This window comes from Pelobates fuscus, chromosome 3, assembly GCF_036172605.1.
Source record: "Pelobates fuscus isolate aPelFus1 chromosome 3, aPelFus1.pri, whole genome shotgun sequence".
NCBI classification, from domain to species: Eukaryota; Metazoa; Chordata; class Amphibia; order Anura; family Pelobatidae; genus Pelobates; species Pelobates fuscus.
Window position 1 is genome coordinate 361,444,877 of NC_086319.1, and position 22,725 is coordinate 361,467,601.

Genomic DNA, 22,725 nt, shown 5'->3' on the forward strand with positions numbered 1-22,725 from the left:
GAGGCATATACTACCGGAGTCATATGACGGTATGACTCCAGGCTTGTGAGTGACACCATTATATATTTTTAAACCAAATTTTACATATACTGTGTTACACTATTTTGCTGCATTATCTTGTTTTTCAGAATATTTGCTGCATTGAGCTCCACCTTTTTATGTATGTATGCTTTGTTTCTATTAAATAGCATGGGCCCAGAGCAGCAGCTCCAATAGCCCCTATGTTAATCAAGCCCTGCTAGATTCAGTATTTTGAGAATCTTAGAAACTGGTAATCTCCTGCATGTACATGCACAACAGTATCTAGAGTTAATGAGAGATGTCCTAGAACAGTTTTCAATTCAGTTTAGTAAATAAACATTTTTAGTTAGGTAAGCTAATCACCTCTTCGTGTGTGCATAAATGATTCCTTTAACTTTAATAAGACAGTGTATTCCTCTGCAGGTGGAAAGGAGAGAATGTAGCTACGACAGAAGTGGCAGATGTTATAGGAATGACTGATTTCGTTGAAGAAGCTAATGTATACGGTGTTGCTGTTCCGTGTAAGTATTCTGATTGACAATCACACATCTCTTGGTTCTAATACTCATTTCACAGGCTGTTGGCCCACATTATCAGTGAATATAAAGGAGGAATTGTCATAAATTGATCAGAAATTTAAAAAATGCATGCCAAAATAGCAAAGTTGGTTAAATAGCTGAATTTAAGTTATTTTTCCAATCTGGCTCATTTTGCCTAAAATGTTACATTTCCTGGTCAAGTCCCCAAAATTTGCAATTCATTGCTGGAGATCCCTAGCAGGAACACAAATCCTTAAACTCAGATTACCCAATGTATGGGTACCTCCAATTCCTTATATTATATACTGTGTAATTATATTACAATTCCTGTATTACAATTTACCGTATATGCCAGATAAGTAAGGGCATTATTTTGGGGTTTCGACTTTTCTGGCTAATATAGTCCTTAACCTACAGTACACTTCTAATTTTTGGTGATTGACTTACATATGCTGGATCGACTCGTATATCCTGATAAACAGTACATTTAGGCAAAGTCGGTACATTACCAACTCCAGTTACCCAATAATGCCTTCTGACTCTGCAGTACTTATCTCTATCTGCCACTTGCTGTGAGTGCCTTTGCATAACGAGATTTAAGTAAACTGGAAACTTGGACAATTTTTGTCAAATTGTGGGACAAATTAGAGCAGGAAAACCTTTTTCAGTTGGAAAATTTTTACAGCTTAACTCTTTGTCTTAAAAATGTGCAATTACGACACTCTTTTCCCCAAAAAATACAGCTAGAATGTAATTATAGTATGAAATTAATTTTGAAGATGGATAAAAAACTAAAAAGGCGTAGGACAAAACACACAAAAATATATATATATATTTTTAAATGTGCATAAAGTGATAAAAGATATAGGAATCCTTGGGTCAAAAAAACAACCGCGTACTAACCCCTTTGTGACATGTGATAAGCCAAATCCCATTGTATTATGGAAGTTATTGCAAGTCATAACATGAAAAGTAAATAAGAAAAAAAAACTGGAGAAATAAAAGCATGTCCTACAAACAAAAAATAAAGGCATCTGTTTAAAATGCTTTGAAAATGAGGCAAGAACATTTTGTTTTGTTTTGTTTTGTTTTGTTTGTTTGTTTCCAGTTGCTTATTAAAGTAACACAATAGCAGTAGGGATACAGACATGCATTCCTAGTGCAAGCATATGTGTGGCGAGAACTGCATTAGTCCAATTAGTTTCCCTGTGATCAACAACGTCCTCATGCTATGGGCATCTTTAAGTGTGTGTGTCTAAGTGAGTGTGTGTGTCTGTGAGTGAATGTGTGTGTGTCTAAGTGAGTGTGTGCGTCTGTCAGTGAGTGCGTGCGTCTGTCAGTGAGTGCGTGCGTCTGTCAGTGAGTGCGTGCGTCTGTCAGTGAGTGCGTGCATCTGTCAGTGAGAGTGTGAGTCTGTCAGTGTGTATCAGAGTAAAAGTGTGTGTCTGTCTATCAGTGTGTCAAATCAGTGAGTGTGTGTATATGTCATTGTTTGTCAGTGTATATGAGAGTGTGTGTCTGTCAATGAGTGTGTGCGTCTGTCAGTGAGTGAACGTCTGTCAGTCAAAGTGCCGCCTTGACAGGAAGGGGTGGGGAAAATTTAAATTGGGGGTGGGGGTGCCCGAGCACCGTCCTGCCTAGGGCAGCACAAATCCTAAATACACCACTGTGCCAACCATCATAACCACTACAGCCCTCTGTGTTTATGGTGCTAGCAGTATCCTAGAACCATTTTCTGGTAAAGGGGCAAAAATATTAGCAAAGGTTTGTCCTTAAATGGGTCCCTTCCAGTTGCTGCATTTTCTCTGTAGGCAGGTTTTCAACATCCAGCTGCAGAAGCCAGATGTTAACGCTGTCTCTCTAATTCATTGGCTAAGAGCATCAGCTCATCACTCGAAGTCAATGAGTGTCTGCGAATAGAAATATGCACAGAATTTACATTACCAGCCCCGAATACTTGTTTTGCACTGGCTAATGAAGCTCCTTGCCAGAGATGAAGATACACTCTATGCTTACAGACTCCAAGCACCATGACCATTTCAAATTGCTGAACTGGTTATGGTGCTTAGAGCAATCCTTCAGTGTCTTTTTCTTTAAAAACTAAAAAAGAATCTTCAATATTGCAAAATAAAAATAAAAAGTTTCCCAGAACAAGTTGACTTGCATATTTAGTAGCTTAAGTCTTAGTAGATTTAGTCTTTCATTTCATTTTTATAATAGAAAAAGTTTAATTTGGCTTTGTCCTACAATTCAAAGTTTTTCTTTAAGAAAAGTAAAGAAATCTGGTTGGATCAAGGCCGAACAAGATTATACAGGATTATACACTAAAGTAGAGGTAGGAGTCACGGTGTAGGTTACTCACCTTGCCTCCAGCGCCTCTCCCTTTGCACAACTCCTGTGACAGTGGCGGGCCCAGTGTTGGGAAGGACGCCGGCCACAGCAAGGCAGCGCTATATGATAGCGCCACCCACAATGACGTCACTAGTGACCCCAGAATGTGTGTGCACAGTGAAAACGTGAAGCCGCACGCATGTTCTGGGATCATGGGACCCAATTTAGCAAATAGCAGATTTATAGGGTTATTTAAACCCAAACTTGCAGATGTTCAGTGCCCTGTCGTAGTTTCTGTCCTGTTGGTTAACCGAGAGCGCGCTCCTGTTTACTGTATCTTTGTTTATTGATCTTGGATTGGCTTGACTTTCTGTATTTCTTGTATCCCTGACCCTTTGGCTTTGTTCTTACCATATTTGTTCCTTTCTGTATTCCTGCTCTCAGCTCGTTACTGGTTATTCTTAAACATTAAATTCAGCCAATCTAAGGCCCGGTAATGCATTGATACTGGTTGTTATTTTTCTGTGTTTGACTTAACCCCTTAACTCTGTTAGGGCGTACTATGCTGCCCCGCATTTAGTGAGCCTAAACGCCATTAGGCAGGCATAGAAAGCCCTAATGATCTTATGCTACCCAGCAGCAATTTACTTACCTGGACTGGCGATCCTCAGCAATCCCGGTCCAGGGGGAATGCCTCAGGAGACAGGTAGTCCCCCTGCTCTGTTTCAGCCCTCCAGGGCAATGTGATCGCAGCGGACATTGCAATTCACATGGCTGCAAAGCAGTCTATGAGACTGCCAGTAAGGAGACTGCCTGAGGGATCAGGCAGTCCCCCTAGTGTCTGAAATTAAAATAAAAGTTAAACACACACATTCAAACAATATATGATGCATGTTACATAGTTACATAGTTGAAAAGAGACTTGCGTCCATCAAGTTCAGCCTTCCTCACGTATGTTGTTGCTGTTGATCCAAAAGAAGGCAAAAAACCTAGTCTGAAGCGCTTCCAATTTTGCCACAAACTAGGAAAATATTCCTTCTTGACCCCAAAATAGCAGTCAGATGTCTCCTTGGATCAAGCAGCTATTACCCCACTAATTAGAAATGATATCCCTGCATGTTATGTTTTTGTAAGTATTTATCCAATTGCAGTTTAAACATCTGTAGTGACTCTGACAAAACCACCTCTTCAGGCAGAGAATTCCATATCCTTATTGCTCTTACTGTATAAAAACCTTTTCTTTGCCTTAGATGAAATCTCCTTTCTTCCAGCCTAAATGTGTGACCTCGTGTCCAATGTATAGACCTGTTTATGAATAGATTTCCAGATAAAGGTTTGTACTGGCCCCGAATATATTTGTATAAAGTTATCATATCCCCTCTCAGATGCCATTCTTCCAAACTAAACAGATTAAATTTTTTTAACCTTTCTTCATAACTAAAATGCTCAATATATTTATTATATATTATAAGTTAATTAAAACACCTGATTAGCATATTATATATATATATATATATATATATATATAAAACATTTAATTCTTACTGTATTGCACTTAGAATTAAATTATATATGCACTTAGAATTAAATGCACTTAGACTTAAATTATATATATTATATATGTATATTATGCTAATCGGTTGTTTAAACTAACTTATATTATACATATTTAAAAATATAAAAAAAATAAAAAAAAATTAATGTCATGAGCGTATCTTGATATATATCTGAAAATACACTTAGAATTATAAATATATATAATATATATGTGTGTATGTGTGAGTGTGTGTGTATATATATATATATAGATATATATATATATATATATATATATAGATAGATAGATAGATAGATAGATAGATAGATACAGGAAACGCTTGCACTCCCACAATTTATCCAATACCCGGTGCTCTGGTAGCTTAAATATAAAAATAGAAAAAAATACCAGCACTCTTAGGTTTTCCAAATGAAGATTTTCTTTTAATCCAGTAAATAAGATCGACGTTTCAGCTCTATTACAGAGCTTTCATCTGTCCTGATGAAAGCTCTGTAATATAGCTGAAACGTCGATCTTATTTACTGGATTAAAAGAAAATCTTCATTTGGAAAACCTAAGAGTGCTGGTATTTTTTTCTATTTTTATATATATATATATATATATATATATATATATATATAAAAATTGAAAAAAATACCAGCACTCTTAGGTCAAGGTCATAGGTCAAGGGCAGGAGCTGCGATAGCTTCTCTGGGATGCTTTACTGCAGTGCGCATTCCCGTTCACAAGGGCTGGGAGGAAGTGATCTGAGGTCACTTCCTGTAAGTGTTGCAATGCGTAAATTGAGGATTGTCCCTCACCACCTGCAATCGCAGCTCAGTTTGCACTAGCCAATATCAGAAGTCTCACTGGGACTCCTGAAAGACCAGAGCCTGTTTGGCTCTGGCAGCCTTGTGTGCCGTGCAAAGGCACCTCGCATGTCATGCCGTAGGTTGCTGACCCCTGCACTAAAGTGTGAATAGATGAAAGATCAAGGTGAAATCCATGTTTTACGCCACAACAGTCAAACTAAATATGTACTCCATATCAGCCATGGTTTTATTGTAGCTATTTTGGTCTAAATACCTAAATGGCTTTGAATCCCAAAAATAACAATTTATGGAATAACATTGTTTCTCTAACATACACTACAAGTGTTTTTAAAATAACATTAGTACTACACCAATTCAGCAACCAGCGGCCCTTAGTTAAGATGTGAAACTATTTTAGTACTACACCGATTCAGCAACCAGCGGCCCTTAGTTAAGATGTGAAACTATTTTAGTACTACACCGATTCAGCAACCAGCGGCCCTTAGTTAAGATGTGAAACTATTTTAAAAAGTCTGACTCCTTACAATGGGGAAGTGGGCACCAGGACACTGTCACAATAAACAACTAGAGTGAGTTGTAGTGGTTTTGATGCATATAGTGTTCCCTTAAAATGATACTATATTCATCAAAATAGCTTCAGCTTAATGAAGTAGTTTGTGTATAGATCATGATCCTGCAGCCTCCCTGCTCAATTCTGTGCCATTTAAGTCTTAAACCACTTTGGTTTCTGTCCATAATGCTTAGCAACACCTCCCTTTCATTTTCAATAAGATGTTAACTCACTTTAGAAGTTTTTATCTACTGCCCTGCAAATTGAACTTTAATAGCACACAAGAGGCTCCTGTAGGCTCTATCAGGCTATTAACAGAGCAGGAGATAAGAAATTCTAAATTAAGCAAAATGTGCAATAAAGGAAGTGTTAACATTAGACAAAACTTTACAAGAAGTGTTTAGGACGTCTGTGTAAGTCACATGCAGGGAGGAGTGACTATAGCTGCAAAAACAAAGTAATTTAACTCTTAAATGGCAGAGATTTAAGAAGTGAGACTGCAGGTACATGATCTATACAACAACAATACGTCATTGTGAAGAGAATAACTATCACTCATAATCATTGACAAGAGTGGTAATAAGACCCTCCCCTACCCTCCAAGCACTCAGTTGGCACCTGGACATTTATCTTCTGGGCTTTCTAAAGCAGTTATGTCCTATTTGTGCAACTGCCACATGTACAACTAGAATTCTTAATTTTTAGACATTTCCTTTAAATTAAAAGGGAATGTTACTGATCATAAACATTTATTAATCTAGACAGGAATATTTATGATTTTAATTCAGACAATAGATGGATCCATGAATGTTTGTTGAAAAAAAAATCAAAGAAGTACTCTTTAGAAAGAAATATAATTCTAATTTCAATGAACGCTTTATTATGATATTACAACCCTTATCCATCCTGTTATCATTTCTTAATGGATTAATTCTGGCACCTACATACCTGCCTTGTGGTTTCAGGATCTGTATGTAGGACGTGCATGCTGCATACATATAAGCCAGTGAAACTAGTCCCAAATGTTACATTTAGGAATGGGGTGAAGCACTATATAATAATGGAAAAAGATGTGTGGTGTTCTTCACAAAGCACATAGGCCAAATTTTTTTGAGGTGGGTGTGATCGTTAACTTTATATATAAATTCAGTAGCTGTTAAACGGAAGTTTGGGAATAATAGTGCTAAATACTTCTTTAACTTGTTTTTAAAAAGTATGTGTTATTGACTCAATGTTCACTTTTCTAGATCACGAGGGCAGGATTGGAATGGTTTCTATCAAACTCAAAGAAGGCAAAAACATTGATGGTGAAAAGCTCTATGCAAAAGTAGTGGAATATTTGCCAAATTATGCCAGGCCTTACTTCATGAGAATACAGGTAAAGAAAAAAACGTCAGAATTTTTCTGAAATTCAATTCTTAAATAAACACCATAACCGTACACCTTATTCTGATTTTAAGTTTATATTTTTAGAGTATCCTAAGACTTTAGCACAGTACTAAATTTGATTTTGATACTATCAATATAATGTATCTATTAAGTTAAAAAGATGTACCAAGATCACTTTGGTGATAACTAGACATGTGCAAAAAATAATTTTGTACATTTGTTCATCAAACGACAATCAGTTTGAAACTGGTTTTTAATCCATCCCCGAATGAATAGATTCATCACTACTGTCTATACAGATCAATTAGTTTATGAATGGATTTAAAAGGCAGCTGAAATGAACAAATCTATTCATTAATGAACAAACTGGATTATGATAATTCAGTTAAAAAATAAAAGATCAAACAGCAAAAACATTGCTTAAAGTAGCAATTTATACATGGATGATATGGACATGCAGTTTCCAAAGTATCAGTGTGGCTTTAGAACAATTGAGCTCTCGTATACAGAAAGCTTTAAAAATTTAAAAAAAAAAATGAAACACAACAAATTATGTGGATTAAAGACACAGGGCTATGTAATGAAGTATATACTCTGTTATGAACATACAGAACCCTGCCAATTGACTCCAATCCAATGCACAGCACTCATTCAAAGTGCTATGCACAACAGCCTTTAAGTTTCGGAGACATGTATTTTGTCAAACTGCTCCAAAATTTAACAAGTAAGAAAATGGGGAATGGCATTTATAGACTGATAGTACAAACACCACTTAACCGCATTGCATTGGTTGCAGTACTTTAATGTGTTACGTATGTTGAAGGTCACCGTTTAACAGGACTTAACTGAGGGTTCCATGTGTTTTATCTTTACCTATGCAGGATTCCATCGAAGTTACTGGAACATTCAAGCAACGCAAAGTGGGTCTTGTACAGGATGGATTCAACCCGCTCTTTGTTAAAGATCCGTTATACGTCTTAGATGAAAATGAGAAGAGGTACAAGCCAATGGACCTGAATATTTACAATGCAATTATGGATAATAAAGTAAAACTCTAGTAGAGAGTGTTGTGTTATGTAACTTTTGAACAATATTGTTTTTTACATTAAGTAGAATTGTACAAGTCTCTATTATTTTGAATAAATATTTGGCATATTCAGCTTTGGCTAATGCATCCCAGTCTTGTTTAATTTATTTTTTATACATGAGTGAATAAGACCGTGACAGAAGTTTCTAATAGTATGATTACCCACCTCTACTTGGGATTTGGGGTCCCCAAGGCTACAGAAGAGTGTGAATGAAACAGCCTTAGTTTAACAGTTACATTCATTGGCAACACCACAAATCACCAGTCATATGCATTACTAGAGGGACATTTTAACTTCTATGGCTAATGAGTGAACTGGCCTTAAAAGTTTGACTGAAAGTGGGTCCATTGACTTGAAAACATGATCAGCCCTTTGTGCTGTTCGTGTTTTCTGTTTTATTGGACAAAATTACAATTATTTATACACTGATCAGGCATAACATTAAAACCGCCTGCCTAATATTGTAGGTCCTCTTGTGCTGCAAAAAAAACAGCATTGACACATTGAAGTATGGACTCCACAAAACCTCTGAACGTGTCCTGTGGTATCTGGCACCAAGACATTAGCTGATGATCCCCACCTGCAACTTGCGAGTGGTGGCTTCCATGGATCGGATTTGCTGTTTCAGGTAGTGGAAGGTGTACTAATACAATTCTGCTGCTCACGTATATCTTAGAAGTTGTACTAACAATGCAAACTCCATTTTGCTAGCAATAAACTCAATTTTATTAAGATGGGCCTGCCACATATGCTATACTGAATCAAAATATGTGTTATAATAAGAAGATAATTGATTAACTGTTGCTTGTTCTAGCTGTTTTTTTTTTAGCAGAGTACAGTACTGTGGAATTTGTTGAAGCTTTATAAATAATAACTTTCATATCTACCCTGCTACGTAAATGGGGTGATTTTTGGTACCTATGACTACCCTTTATGCGGACTATTAGAAACAGGTAAATAAATACCATCAGTAATTCTGCATATTTAGTTGGAGTATACGTCTTAATGATCAGAGCTCACTTATCTATATTGATTTTTGGTTTCACTTTGGGTGAGTCATATTGCAATATTAATAAACAGATCAGTCCATATAGGATTAACCTTTATTTGCAATACTTGGTCTGGTTTCATTTTATTCTCCACTTGGAACAAACCCATCGTGATTGAATTTACCATTATTTTGGTGTTCCTGGTTGGACACCTGTCTCTGCTCTGCAATGCTGAATGAGAACACGTGTGCCTCCAAAAAAGGTTGAGAGTTGGGAGAGACTTGAGTTAGATCCTAGAAGTCAGGCTGACAAACGACAGGTTTGATCTAGAACTCTCAGAGAAAAAATATGTATGATTTGTGAGTATTTCTATTGCCAGTCAACACCAGCAGCTGAACTGTGACAATGTTGACAATGTGACACTGTTGACAATGTGGGATATAAATCTTTTCTGTTACATGCTGAGGTTATGGATCGACAGCACAGCTAATATTCTGGCAGCTCTTCGATCTTTTCTAGAAAAGTGTATTGAAAAGGCAGCAGGTACAGCAGTGTACAAGGGCTTTGAGGTGAGTGATGGGAGAGCCAATATAATTAAAGCTATCAGTGATGGGGACTATATTGATGTGCAGGCACAGCCATTCATAGATGTCAAAAGATTGCACTTTGCAGTGTAAAGGCTAGTCAAAAGTTGAGGATGCATCCAGAACAAGCAGTTATACCACAGCATTTTCTTCATCACGATGTGACACAATGGATCTCCACTTTGGAGGTGTGTTAGAATGTTTTCTTAAGCAGCAGAGAGCGATACAATCCCTTTCATTTGAGATGAGCATAGGAGTGACACTGGGGAGAGATGAATGATGAGCTACAGGTCTGATAGTGGCAGTTCTTAAGCCTTTCAATGATGTCACATGTGATTTAAGTCAAGCCACAGCAAGCCGTGAGCAGGTAATTCCATTATTCCCATTTCTAAAGAATACAATGAAAAGAATCCTGTATCTTGAAGTGGAACCTTTTTTAGCAGGTTGAAGGATAAATTGAAGGTTTGCTTGCATGAAATGCTGGACACAACTCCAGGGTTAATGCTGGCTGCCAAAATAGGAAAATAAAGATCAATCTGACTGTGAGGAGTAATACCATGCCTATGTGGAAAGACAGACTAGTTAATAAAGTGCATGCGATACAGAGAAAGATTGGTATGATGAGAAGGAACACCAGGAGTTGGCAATGGGAGAAACGAGTGAAACTCCTTGAAGCAGTGGCTTCATCTCTATGGAGCAGAGATCCACCTCCTTAGCTGGTGTTTGAGATCATAAAGCTACAGGCAAAGGTGGACAGAGTGGAGCAACAGCTGTTTTAGCTGAAGTCTTTACCAGTGAAGCCCCATCACCCCAGAGTGTCACCTCTGAATTGGCGAGAGCATACCTTTCATGACCAGGTCTTAGGTTGGTTGAGCAGCAGATGTGCTCATGCTCACTCACAAGTGTTTAGAATAAGAGACTTTTCAGTTACTGGCAACATCCTCTCACCAGATTTAGCAAAAATAATTTATAAAATTAAACCTACCCAAGCTTGGCTACCCATCTCTACATGTTAATCAAGACTGATGGTAGAGGTGTGACTGCCATGTTTGTCCTGGGTTCATATTCAAAGTCTGCTGCTGTTCTGAGTAAACAGTGAATATTATCGCCCTTTAGGGGCTGTTTTGAGTAGAGCAGGGCTACTAGGGCTTTGCACTGTATGCACTTAAGTATGTTTAACTGTTTTGCAGTGACATGATATGTTAGAAAAGTTACTGTCTCCTCTTCCCTGGGCTCATGTCCAAAGGCAGACGTGAATAAATCCTGTTCGGAAAACAGGATTAAGTGGCTGTGAGTGTGTGCATGCATTTGCATAGCCTTTCTTTAAAAGTAATATTATATATTTTTTGCTTTAGTTGTTTATTTTTTTTGCTTTCAGTTTGCATTAATTCTGCTTAATCATGTTAAATTCAGGATTCATTTACTTCCAAAGTGATTAATGGTTGCTATTAAATAAACAATTTTCTTTACGAAACCGAATAGACAAGTGGCTTAATTTTGGCTGAATTGGCAACAAAAAAAAAAATTGTGAATGAATGATTAAACTGAAACAAAAAATATTTCTGTGCTCATCTCTATTTCTCTATTGTCAAATTCCTCCTTTATCTGTGCTCATTTTAAAAGTAAACTTTTCAAGAAAATGATACAATATCCCCCCAGGGATTCCCAACTCAGTCCCACCTACCAGTCCAGGATTTAGGGATTACCCTGTTGTGCGTAAAGTGTGTTTTATTTTTTCTTTCTAAATACACCTTAGACACAACTGAGTAATCCCTAAATCCTGGACTGTTGATGGCTTGGTTGGGAACAGGCCCGGAGTTGCCATCGGGTTACAACGGCAACGCTCAGATCATGCAAGAGTAAACTCACCACTAAGACTACCAGAGATGGCAGCACGGCTCCCCCCTCTCCTCCCCCCCCCCCCCCCATTCCCCCAGGCTAAAGGTAAGAAGGGAGGGGGGGGTTTATAACATTTTGTTTTATTTTTCATTTAAAAAAAACATATTCACACACTAACAGCACCCTCAGCATCCTCAGACACAGACAGCACCCTCAGACACATACAGCACCCTCACCAGGGCCAGATTAAGAGCTCAGTGGGCCTGGAGCTGACATTTATGATGGGCCTAATTACCGAATCTTATTGACCAAAAGCACTGAAACAACCATACCTCACAGTTTGATTCTGCTGTATAGATGAATTGCTCCCAGTGTCTCAGTCTCTCAAGTCTCCCCATTTCTCCCAGTGTCCCCATGTCTCGGTGTGTCCCCATGTATCACAGTGTCAGTGTCCCCATGTCGCCCAGTCCCCATGCCTCCCAGAGTCCTCATTTCTCCCAGTGTCCCCATGTCTTAGTGTGTCCCCATGTCACTAGGATACTAGGGAACAAAGTGAGACATGGGGACACAGACATATGGGGACACAGACACTGCAAGACTTGGGGACACTGAGGACACTGGCTGGGAGACATGGGGACACAGACACTGGAAGACTTGGGGACACCGGGAGACATGGGGACACTGGCTGGGAGACATGGGGACACTGGGAGACATGGGGACACTGGGAGACATGGGGACTCTGAGTCACTAGGGACACTGAGAGACATGGGGACACAGACACTGGGAGACTAGGGGAACCTGGGAGCCATGTGGACACTGAGCCACTAGGGACACTGGCTGGGGGACATGGGGACACTGGGAGACATAGAACAGTGTCTGCGTGTCCCAATGTCTGTGTCTCACAATGTCCCTATGTTACACAGCATCCCCATGTGTCTCAGCGTCCCCTAGTGTCTATGTCCCCATGTGTCCCCTAGTGTCTGTGTTCCCATGTCTCCCTGCTGCCTTTCCCCCCATCTGTCACTTACCTGAGCTGTAGAGCTGCTGTCTGGACTCTCTATGCTGTGTAGCTGCTCCCCCATGGATCAGTGAGTAGTAGAGAGAGGCAGGGATATGCTGTAACTTCCTATTCCTGCCTCTCTCCAGACACAGTGACCCCTACTGGCCGGTGATGGTATTGCAGAGTAATCTCTGTTTATACTGAGAAAAATACCTGCATTTGTATTGCCATTATTACTGCAATACCGGCACGGCCAGGCAGCCTCAAATACCAGCTGTGCAAGTAAAATACCAGTCAGGTGGTAAACCTAAGAGTAGTGTGTAAAAAAAAAAAAAAATGTTTTTGTTTTTTGTTTTTTGTTTTTTAAATGGGCCTATTCCATGGGCCTGAGCCTGGAGCTGCAGCTCCATCAGCCCCTATGTTAATCCGGCCCTGACCCTCACACACACACAGCACACTCTCACACATAGCACACTCACACACACACATATATATATATATATATATATATATATATGTTCAAACTATTGGAAGAGGCAAAGCTAAGGTGTGTAGGGAATGGACTATGGTATTGAATAAAGCATCGATGGATATGATGTTAATCATTATTAAGGACGTTAAGGAAGACCTAGTGGGGGTTAATCAAAAAATCCTAGAGATTGAAATGGAACATGCTCTGTTACTTGCATCCACGGAAGGGTTAAAGTTACAACAGAAGCTGAAAGAAGACCTACTCAGGTACAAAAATGAATAAATTACTTTTAAAAAACAAAAATTTGAGAAGGTACAGCAGGATTATTTAGATCATAGGGTGTACAGATGGTTGTCTGGGAATAACCCCAATAGACCGAGACGACAACGGAGAAGGATTGTGAAACCTAGAATACCAACAATTGATAACACATCAGGAGAGTCAGCCTCAGACAACGACAATATTGAATCCACCACTACACCTACAGCGATGCCTTTTTTAGGGGTACCAGAAACTGGCACAACCACCAGGAACCGAAGAAAAGAGCACGCAGGACTAGAAGAGGCCATGGGAACAAAAAGCACACTGAAGGGCAAACCGCCTCACAAGAAATAATTCCAATATTTAATTTATCACACAGACCTCTGATTCAGGATGAGATTGACCTATTGAGCCGGGGATTATAGTTTGTGCCAACAGCAAAACCTAATAAATTCAAATGGAATGTCGAATGGTACAAGTTTGGCAGAAATATGCGGTTGAAGGAATATTTCAATCAAACTGACAAAACTACATCAGGCAGCAATACCAAGGCAATAGAGAAATTTCGTCCAAGATCTATGTTTGATCCGAAAACGAATAAATCATCAATTAAAACTTTCCTAACTATGACAAATAAGGAAACACATGAAATTATGTCCAAACAAGGTAGCACACGGCACAATATAACGTCAAACCAACGACGACTACTTAAGAACCTTGGGGAGGATTCCTCAATAGTGATCCGGTCTGCAGATAAAGGGGGCGGGATAGTCCTGATGGACTACCAGTACTATTCTGAAGAATTAAAGCAACAATTGTATGACAGTAAAACGTATAGGAGACCTAATGGAGATCCCACCAAAAGGATCCAGAATATTATACAAGACACACTATCAATGGGCCTAAGAGCAGGCTATATAGATGTGGAGCTGTACCAATATCTATATGAACAACACCCACGTAGCCCGATCATATACAGCATTCCAAACATCCACAAGGATTCCCAAAGACCTCCAGGACGCCCTATAGTGTCCGCGATCAAGGGAGTAATCGAACCACTGGCCAAATGGCTAGACGCACTTTTTAAAGAACCAATTGAAGCACTGGAGACATGTATAAAAGATACGCCAACACTCTTACAAAAAATCAGTAAAATCAGATTTCAAGAAAGCAAACCTATCCTAATCACTATGTAAAAAGTCTATATACAGTGATCCCACATACGGAAGGGGTAGAGGCTATGAGGACGGTTTTAACCCAGTCTCCAGTGTACAAGGGTCCTCCTATAGAATTCGTTTTGGAGATATTAACATTAGCGTTGGAACAAAATTATTTTCGCTTCGAGGAAGAGTGGTTTTTGCAAATATCGGGCACATCTATGGGGGCGGCTATGGCCCCCATGTACGCTAATGCGTACATGTACGTTTATGAACGAGAAAACATCCTATCAACATATGCCCACTTGATCCAAGGATACTATCGTTTTATCGACGATTTGTTAATAATATGGAATGGCACACTTACTGAGGCACACCACATGGTTGAGCAGTTGAATTCACTACCAACACCGATCAGATTAACGGCAAACATTAGCCCTATCAAGGTACAATTCCTGGATGTTGAATTGACTGTTGGTGAACACAACATTGAATACAGTTTGTATACCAAAGATACAGATCGGAACACTCTACTCCATGCGCGAAGTGCACACCCGGAGCCGTTGAAGAGATTGTTACCTAAGGCACAGTACCTCAGGGTTATGAGGAACAATTCTGATGAGACAACAAAAGAAACACAGTTAAGGGAGATGACTGACAAATTTTTGCAGCGTGGATTTCACAGTCAAATCCTAAGTAACGCCCTGGAAGGTGCTAAAGCACCACGAGCTAATAAGGAGACAAATCCACTTCAGCAGTTAGTCCTTCCAATGACTTATCACACTTTAAGTCCTCAAATCTCATCTGTCGTTCGGAAAAATTGGAGAATCTTCGCTACAGATGACACGCTCCCCAAGGTGTTTCGTGAAAAGCCACTTATTTGCCATAAGAGGAATAAGAATCTAAAGGACATTTTGGTACACACAGACCCATTTAAAAGTTACTCCAAGGAAAATGACACCCAAAAACGGGGGTCGGTACGTTGCTTGGGATGTGTAACATGTGGGCACATGACACCTTCCAAAATGTTCTGCCACCCACATACAACTAAGAAGTATACCATACAACATACCATCACTTGTAAAACGACGCATGTTATTTATAAACTTACATGCCCTTGTGGATTGGCATACGTGGGCAAGACTGAGACCGCCCTGTGTGAGAGGATTAGAGGCCACCGTTCAAGCATTAGGTTGGCCTACAGGGACGGTCAGTCAGATAAGCCGGTGGCTAAGCATTTTCTACAATTTAAACACCCACTTGCTTCGTTGAAATTTTTGGGTATAGACCATGTACCCGTGTCACGCAGGGCCGGTGATCGTGGGAAAACATTGTTGAACCGGGAAACATTTTGGATTTCGGAGTTAGATACTGTGTCTCCAAAAGGACTGAATGAAACCATATCATACCTTTCATTCTTATGAGCCTTATCTCCAGCTTGTAATGTTTTTAATTATGATTATGTAGTTATTTTACTCAAATAAGGTATTTTTGGGTAGATGTTTACAGTAGAGTGCATAATATATAACATATATCATAGAAAACATAATGGCACATAGATTAGATAAAAAGGAAAATTCTGAAGAATAAACTTTGTTGTAGCCTACTATTTTACCCCTATGTAGTACTGAGAGATATACATAGCAGAACAGTATAGTCTACAATAGATATTCTAAGTCTATGTTATGTGTATTAGGTAGTAGAGAGATATATATGCACAAAGTCACTACTGTTAAATGTATGTTTTTTAATTTTCTAATATGTTCTAATTAATTAAGTAATTATGGTATATACATTATGTGATGTTGATCAGTCCCCTATAATATATTTTTATAGCACTTTATATATATCTTTACAGCACTTTATATATATTTATTATTACACTTTGCACATTTTGCACAGCTTGCAATATTTGCTAGTTTGCACTGCATCAATAGTCTTATTAATATTAGCACTTGCACTTGTTCATATATATCTGCTATTAGCACTTTATATGTAAATTACTTATAATTAGCAACATAGGTTGCCCTATTAACCTGAGCACTTCTCAGCAAACCATATACTTTAAACACTTAATTTACAGTCATCCTTCAATAGTTTTTGTCCCCTCACGGTTAAGGTGATATTTTTTACTGTTCTCGGCAGCTTTAGTTCCGTTTCCATGGCGACCGCGTTTGTATCCGGTCGTCATGGAAACGGGAGCGATGACGTCATCACGTCATATGGGCGGAGCCTCTTTGCACATGCGCACAGGGCGGCGCAGGACGCCGATCAGAAATGCACTTCACCTGAGGGTAAGCTCATTTATGTAATGTATTTCGCTATATAAGTTGATTTTATTGTATGTATCAATGTGTTTGATCCTGAGGAAAGTCCTGTTTGTTGGACTGAAACGTCGATCTCATTTTAACATGTTCTAATAAAGATTGGATTTTTAAATTACTCCGTGAGTGCTGCTACCTTGTTGGATATTATATATATATATATATATATATATATATATAAAAATATATAATATATAAAATAACCCTCAGTGAGACAGGAGAGGACCCGGGGAGCTGTAGCCAGCAGCTCCGCCGGGTTCCTCTCGCATGGTCGGAGCGTTGCTGCAGGCTAGAGTTCACTCACCACTAAGACTACTAGGGATGGCAACACAGCTCCTCCAACCCCCTCCCAGGCTAAAGGTAAGAACCAGTAAGTTCTGCTCAAATTATGTGATCCCTTTCAGACATTTACAAGTTTTCACCTAGGATTATGAATACATTTATATTTCAAACTGTAACACAACTGAGGCTATTTGTTTAGTTAATCTTGCCCTGCATACAACAACAACAAAACAAGTCCTGCGCTCAAACTCCCATTACTCCTGGGTGGCAGCAACGACCATAGTTCACATCAGTCCAAATACATACAGTAAAAACCAAAGAAAAAAGTTACCTGCGCTCTTTCACAAATCCCAATGTATATTTAAACAAATTGAGGTTTTTAGTTACCTCCAATGGCCATGAGAGGGTATGCCCACCTGCCACATCAAGGCAGACCTCTTGGGTGGGTCCTAACTCTAACCATTCACCATGCTTCCTTGAGCTTCTGGCAAAGATATCCCTAATGAGACAGAAAGGGGTATTTTTTATATACACCCCTATACTTATTAACCCTTAATAGGGAACACATGGGATGGGCGGCAGCATTGTAACCAGGCTGTGTAATACAAAGTAAATACAAATACAAAAAGAGAAGTCCTGCACTTTCTCCCATTACTGCTGGGCCAGCAGCAAGGACTACAATACACATCAGCCCCAATATATAGTAAAAAAACAAAGAAAAGAAAATGTTACCTGCACTCTCTCCTTAATCCCTATGTATATTTAGACAAATGGAGGTCATTTAGTTGCTCCAATGGCCATTGGAGGGAATGCCTGCGTGCCAACGTCAAGGCAGACCCCCCTAAGCGGGTCCTAACACTGACCCTTCAGCCTGCTTCCTTGAGCTTCTGGCAAAGATATCTCTAATGAGACAGAAAGGGGTATTTTTTTTATATACATCCCTACATGCTTATTTGCCCTTAATAAGGAACACATGGCATGGGCAGCAGCATTGCAACATAGCTGTGTGATAAAAAAACTGAATACAAATACAAAAAAGCAAGTCCTGCACTCAAACCCCCATTACTCCTGGGCGGCAGCAACGAACATAGTACACATCAGCCCCAATACATACAGTAAAAACCAAAGAAAGAAGTTACCTGCATACAACAGCTAACACAATATTTTTACAGCTTTCAGTTTGATGTCACTAACCACGCCACTGTGTACAGTAAATCTGAGAGCAATCAGTGATGTGAAAGGGTTAAATGTATAAAGTTACAGATCTTCTGTCACATGAAACTGTTCCGGTCAGAGTACAACCTTGTGTTGTTTATGTGGCGCGTTTGTAGATTTCTGTGTTACAAACTTGTCACTGTTTGTAAGACATCATTGGAACTTGACTGAGTTTATCCCTTTCTGCTACTCCATTTGCCCAGTGGAAATGTCTGCCATGAAGTCAGCCGTCCTTAGTCTCCCCATTCTCTGGTTGCTTAGGAGAATTTTTTTGCCCTATTTGTGGAAGGATATAGACTTTTTCTACAGATCTATGCGCTATCTAAAATTTGTAGAAAAGTCTCTTAAAAGTGATCCCCCTTTCTTGCTATTGGACATGTTTTATTATCAGGTGTCCAGTAAGCCTCAGAAGACATTTATTTTTTACCAAGACGAGGTCTACACCTACAAGGATATAGATCTTAAGAGCAACCAGTTGGCATGGACTCTGAAACAGTACACCAAACTTCAAGAAGGGGACTGTGTTGCCATTTTTATAGAAAATGAACCTGCTTTTATCTGGACTTGGCTGGGACTGGCTAAGATAGGATGTCCAATGGCTTGCTTGAACTACAACATACGAGCCAAGTCATTTCTTCATTGTTTTAAGTCCAGCGGTGCAAAAGTATTAATTGCTGCTTCTGGTAAGGGACAATTCTAAAAAAAATTCTAAATCAAACATTTATAAATACTTGTACGGATATCGTTATTGAGTTGGAATTCTAAACAACTGTATCTGTATCTGTTTGCTTGTTCAAGTGTTTGCAATGTTTTCCCGCGATGTGGGGTACCTATTCAAATGCAGCAAGATAGATATTTATACTAAATAACATGCCTGTTATTTTAATTTATTTAATATATGATCTGCCTGTTATTTTAACAGGAAAGTTGTGTTTTTAAATGCCAAATTGTACAGTATGACCTCTTTGTGTCTCTTATTAAATCTATCTCATTACTTATGTATCAATTCAAGGGCTGTGTAGAAAGTGACACTTGTTCTATACAACAACTCACCAGGAATATCAGTTATGGGAGAGGAATTGAGGAATATAATTTATGCTGGCAGTAGCAACCAGGCAAAAGCAATGGCTACAGCCTTTAAAAATTAGTTATAGTGTCAAGAGTGCCTTGGCATCATCACAGAGTAACTTGTCAAACTTCTTTAGAATGTGGTTCCAGCCCGTGCTTACAGATAATCCTGGCAGGAGGTTAGCTTTACTAAGCTAAGGTAGCAGGGCCATGAAGGTTCTGTGAGAGCTGTATCAGCGGTGTTTTGCCTATCAGGCAGGAAGCGAGTCCTCTTGACAATTAATCAATTAATCAAGGGCATTTGATGAGCAGCACCTGTCTGCTACTTAGCCTCATAATTCCTATGGAAGCAGTAAGGGTATACTTTGTTTTTCACACAAGGCTTCTCCATTTTGGCTTTATTTTTGTGAAACAACAATGCATGACAAATTACAATGTGTCATCATTTATTTATGTACGGTTGTACTTACTTAATTTTAAGGCCTGCTAAGGAACAGATGATTGATATTATGTCCTCATGTGTAAAACCATAGAATTCCTAGAGGGTGTACTTTCTTTTTATCTTTATATAGCGGGGGATAGGGCCCATGCTTGCCAGGTCCCCTGGACCTCTTACAGTTGTACTGGCATAGTGCAGCAAGTTTCGTGCATGTGCACTACCAACCCCAATGCTTCCCTACTGGGAAGTTCTTTATTGGCTGAGATCTTCTGAAGACTAAAGGTAAGTAATTTATTTTTAAATGTATTTATTTTCCTAAAGTTAGCATGTTCCTTTAAAGGCTTTATATTTTGTATCTAGTACAGGCATTTTGGATATTGTTGCATTAATAATAATAATAATAATTGGTGAATTATTATTACCATTGATACATCGTAGTAGCATATATGTACTATTGTTAAATATTGAATGTTGTTTTGTTTTCTCCGATCAGAGCTACAAGATGCTGTGGAGGAAGTGCTACCGGCATTGGAGGAAGATGGTGTGCAGGTGTTTTATTTAAGCAGAGAATCTCCCACCATCGGAGTAGACAGTCTTCTTGATAAGATGGATTTTGCTTCCGACGAGTCTGTTCCCAGATCATATAGATCACAAGCCAAAAGTCAATCTCCAGCTCTATATATTTATACTTCTGGGACAACAGGTAATTTATTCTGCAACAGGTTTTCTAAAGCATCCTGTAAATGTGATGCCCTGCAGATGTCCAGTTTTGAACTGTCAAACTTTTTTCCTCATAGGCAAACTATGCCTTTTCAATCATATATATTATCTCATACAAATAATGTGCTCATCAAAATATATTTGTATATTCCTGTAGCATGGCTCCTACATCCCAGCTGGATATCTCAACTGGAAAGCCCCTTTTAGCTGGAAGATGTGCTGGTTAGTGAATATAGCCCCTTCCCGCAATAATCAGATGACACATGATTTTGGGCGTACAACTGATTTTATTGTCAAAAGTACTGTCATTTATACATGGACCCCAACCGTGGGGTCCTTATTCAACACCAAATAATCCCGCTCTGGTGCTTCTGTGTCTGGGAGATAATTGAGTTGTCCCTTGCTAAAATACGTTTTCTCCCGGATACAGTGGTCACAACACAAAATACCCCAAAAAACATTTTTTTTCGTGTCCAAGCACCCGTGTTGGCAAAATAGTGCTCAGATCATAAAGTATTCATGAATTGCCACTGGGGTAAAGATTTGACCAGCCACCAGCAAAGTCCATGCTGAAAAGAGTTCCATAGTGAATATGGCTTTGGCCTGTCAAAAATCTTGGGAGCTTCTGCGGACTGAAAATAAAAAGGCACTCCCTGTGCTTCTCAAGGAGTGATTGTTCTCTTGTACATCCCCTTCAATTCTCCTGACTGGGAAGTGGGGGAAAACAGAGGTGGAAATTGGCCAGGCAATGCAAAAAGGCGCGGCTGGGACAGAGTTTCAGAGGATTGTGGCTAAGTCCCGCTACAGTCCTCGCAGTTCTCTGGAGTCATTGGCCAGCCATGGGGAGAAACAATCTCGGGTGTTTAGCATGAAGGGCTAGGTGATGATAGCCAGGGTTAATGAAACTGTCTTTTGGTGAATATATAGGGGATAGACACAGGAGTTGCCACAGTTACATTGGTCATAAAATGAAGAGGCAGGGCTGTTACATATAAAATGATTCAGATGATGTAAATATTTCAAAATGATGACGATAGATAATGTTTCTCTGTTCTCAAAGCCAATACATTTAACTATGTGGTTGTTTCTTGATGCACAGAAATGTTAACAGAGCTGTCACGTTTTATCCCTATCAATAGCAGATAGAGGTAAAACAACAGCTGATATAAGTTAGTGTAGCTACTGAATAAGCTTATAGTAGCCTTACCGTAACTGCTATCTAGACATGTGCAATTTGACATGTGCAATTTGACCAATAAGCTAATTCCTGGCACTGGGAGCCCTATAGATGTGTAAGTGGTTGTGGTAACAATCCTGGCACTGGATGTGACAGATGTGTAAGTTGTTGTGTTGGCAGTCCAGGCACTGGGAGCCCTATAAATGTGTAAGTTGTTATGGTTGCAGTCCTGGCACTGGGAGTCCTATAGATGTGAAAGTGGTTGTGGTGGGAGCCCTATAGATGTGTAAATGGTTGTGGTGGCAGTCCTGGCAGTCCATAATGGACAGTGGGCTCCCAGTGCCAGTACTGCCACCACAACCACTTACACATCTATAGGGCTCCCGCCTCCCAATGCCAGGGCTGCCACCACAACCACTTACACATCTGTAGGGCTCCCAGTGCCAGGATTGCCACCACAACCACTTACAAATCTAAAGGACTCTCAGTGCCCGAACTGCCACCACAACCATTTACTAGACATGTGCAATTTGTTTCATGCAATTCGGACATTCGGATGCTTACGAAGTACCGAAGTTCTGAATTGCCAAAGTTCCAAATTGCCGAAGTTTGGTAGTTCGGAAGTCCTGAAAAGAACCGAATGCCATTGGTCCGAATTGCCGAAGCAGACAAATATTTTTACTTTTCCGAATTACCGAACCAAATTGTTTCCCCATGCACATCCCTGCTATCAGATTACTTACAGCTCCATAAGCACTTTTATGCATGGACTGTGCACCACCATAGCCACAAATCAAGTATATGTAGTGGTGGCTCAGAGGCCAGGACAAGAGGGTTGTGACGTCATCATGCATGACATATAAATATTCCGCACAGTGACAGGACAAGGTATAGCTTCCTCATCTGGTGC

The 22,725-nt window shown here is 39.4% G+C and overlaps 1 protein-coding gene and 1 pseudogene across 1 annotated transcript in view; both read left to right on the forward strand.

Annotated features, from left to right (window-relative positions):
* The window catches only part of LOC134603374 (long-chain fatty acid transport protein 2-like), a 71,014-nt pseudogene extending 62,671 nt beyond the window's left edge, over positions 1-8,343 (forward strand).
* A 10,194-nt stretch (positions 8,344-18,537) lies between these two features.
* Positions 18,538-22,725, forward strand: part of LOC134603375 (long-chain fatty acid transport protein 2-like) — a 43,219-nt gene continuing 39,031 nt past the window's right edge. Inside the window, exons 1-2 of the mRNA XM_063449267.1 lie at positions 18,538-19,094; positions 20,412-20,621. Of these exons, the coding sequence (XP_063305337.1) occupies positions 18,620-19,094; positions 20,412-20,621 (685 nt within the window). The 5' untranslated portion in view covers positions 18,538-18,619. The remainder of the gene's footprint in view (positions 19,095-20,411; positions 20,622-22,725) is intronic.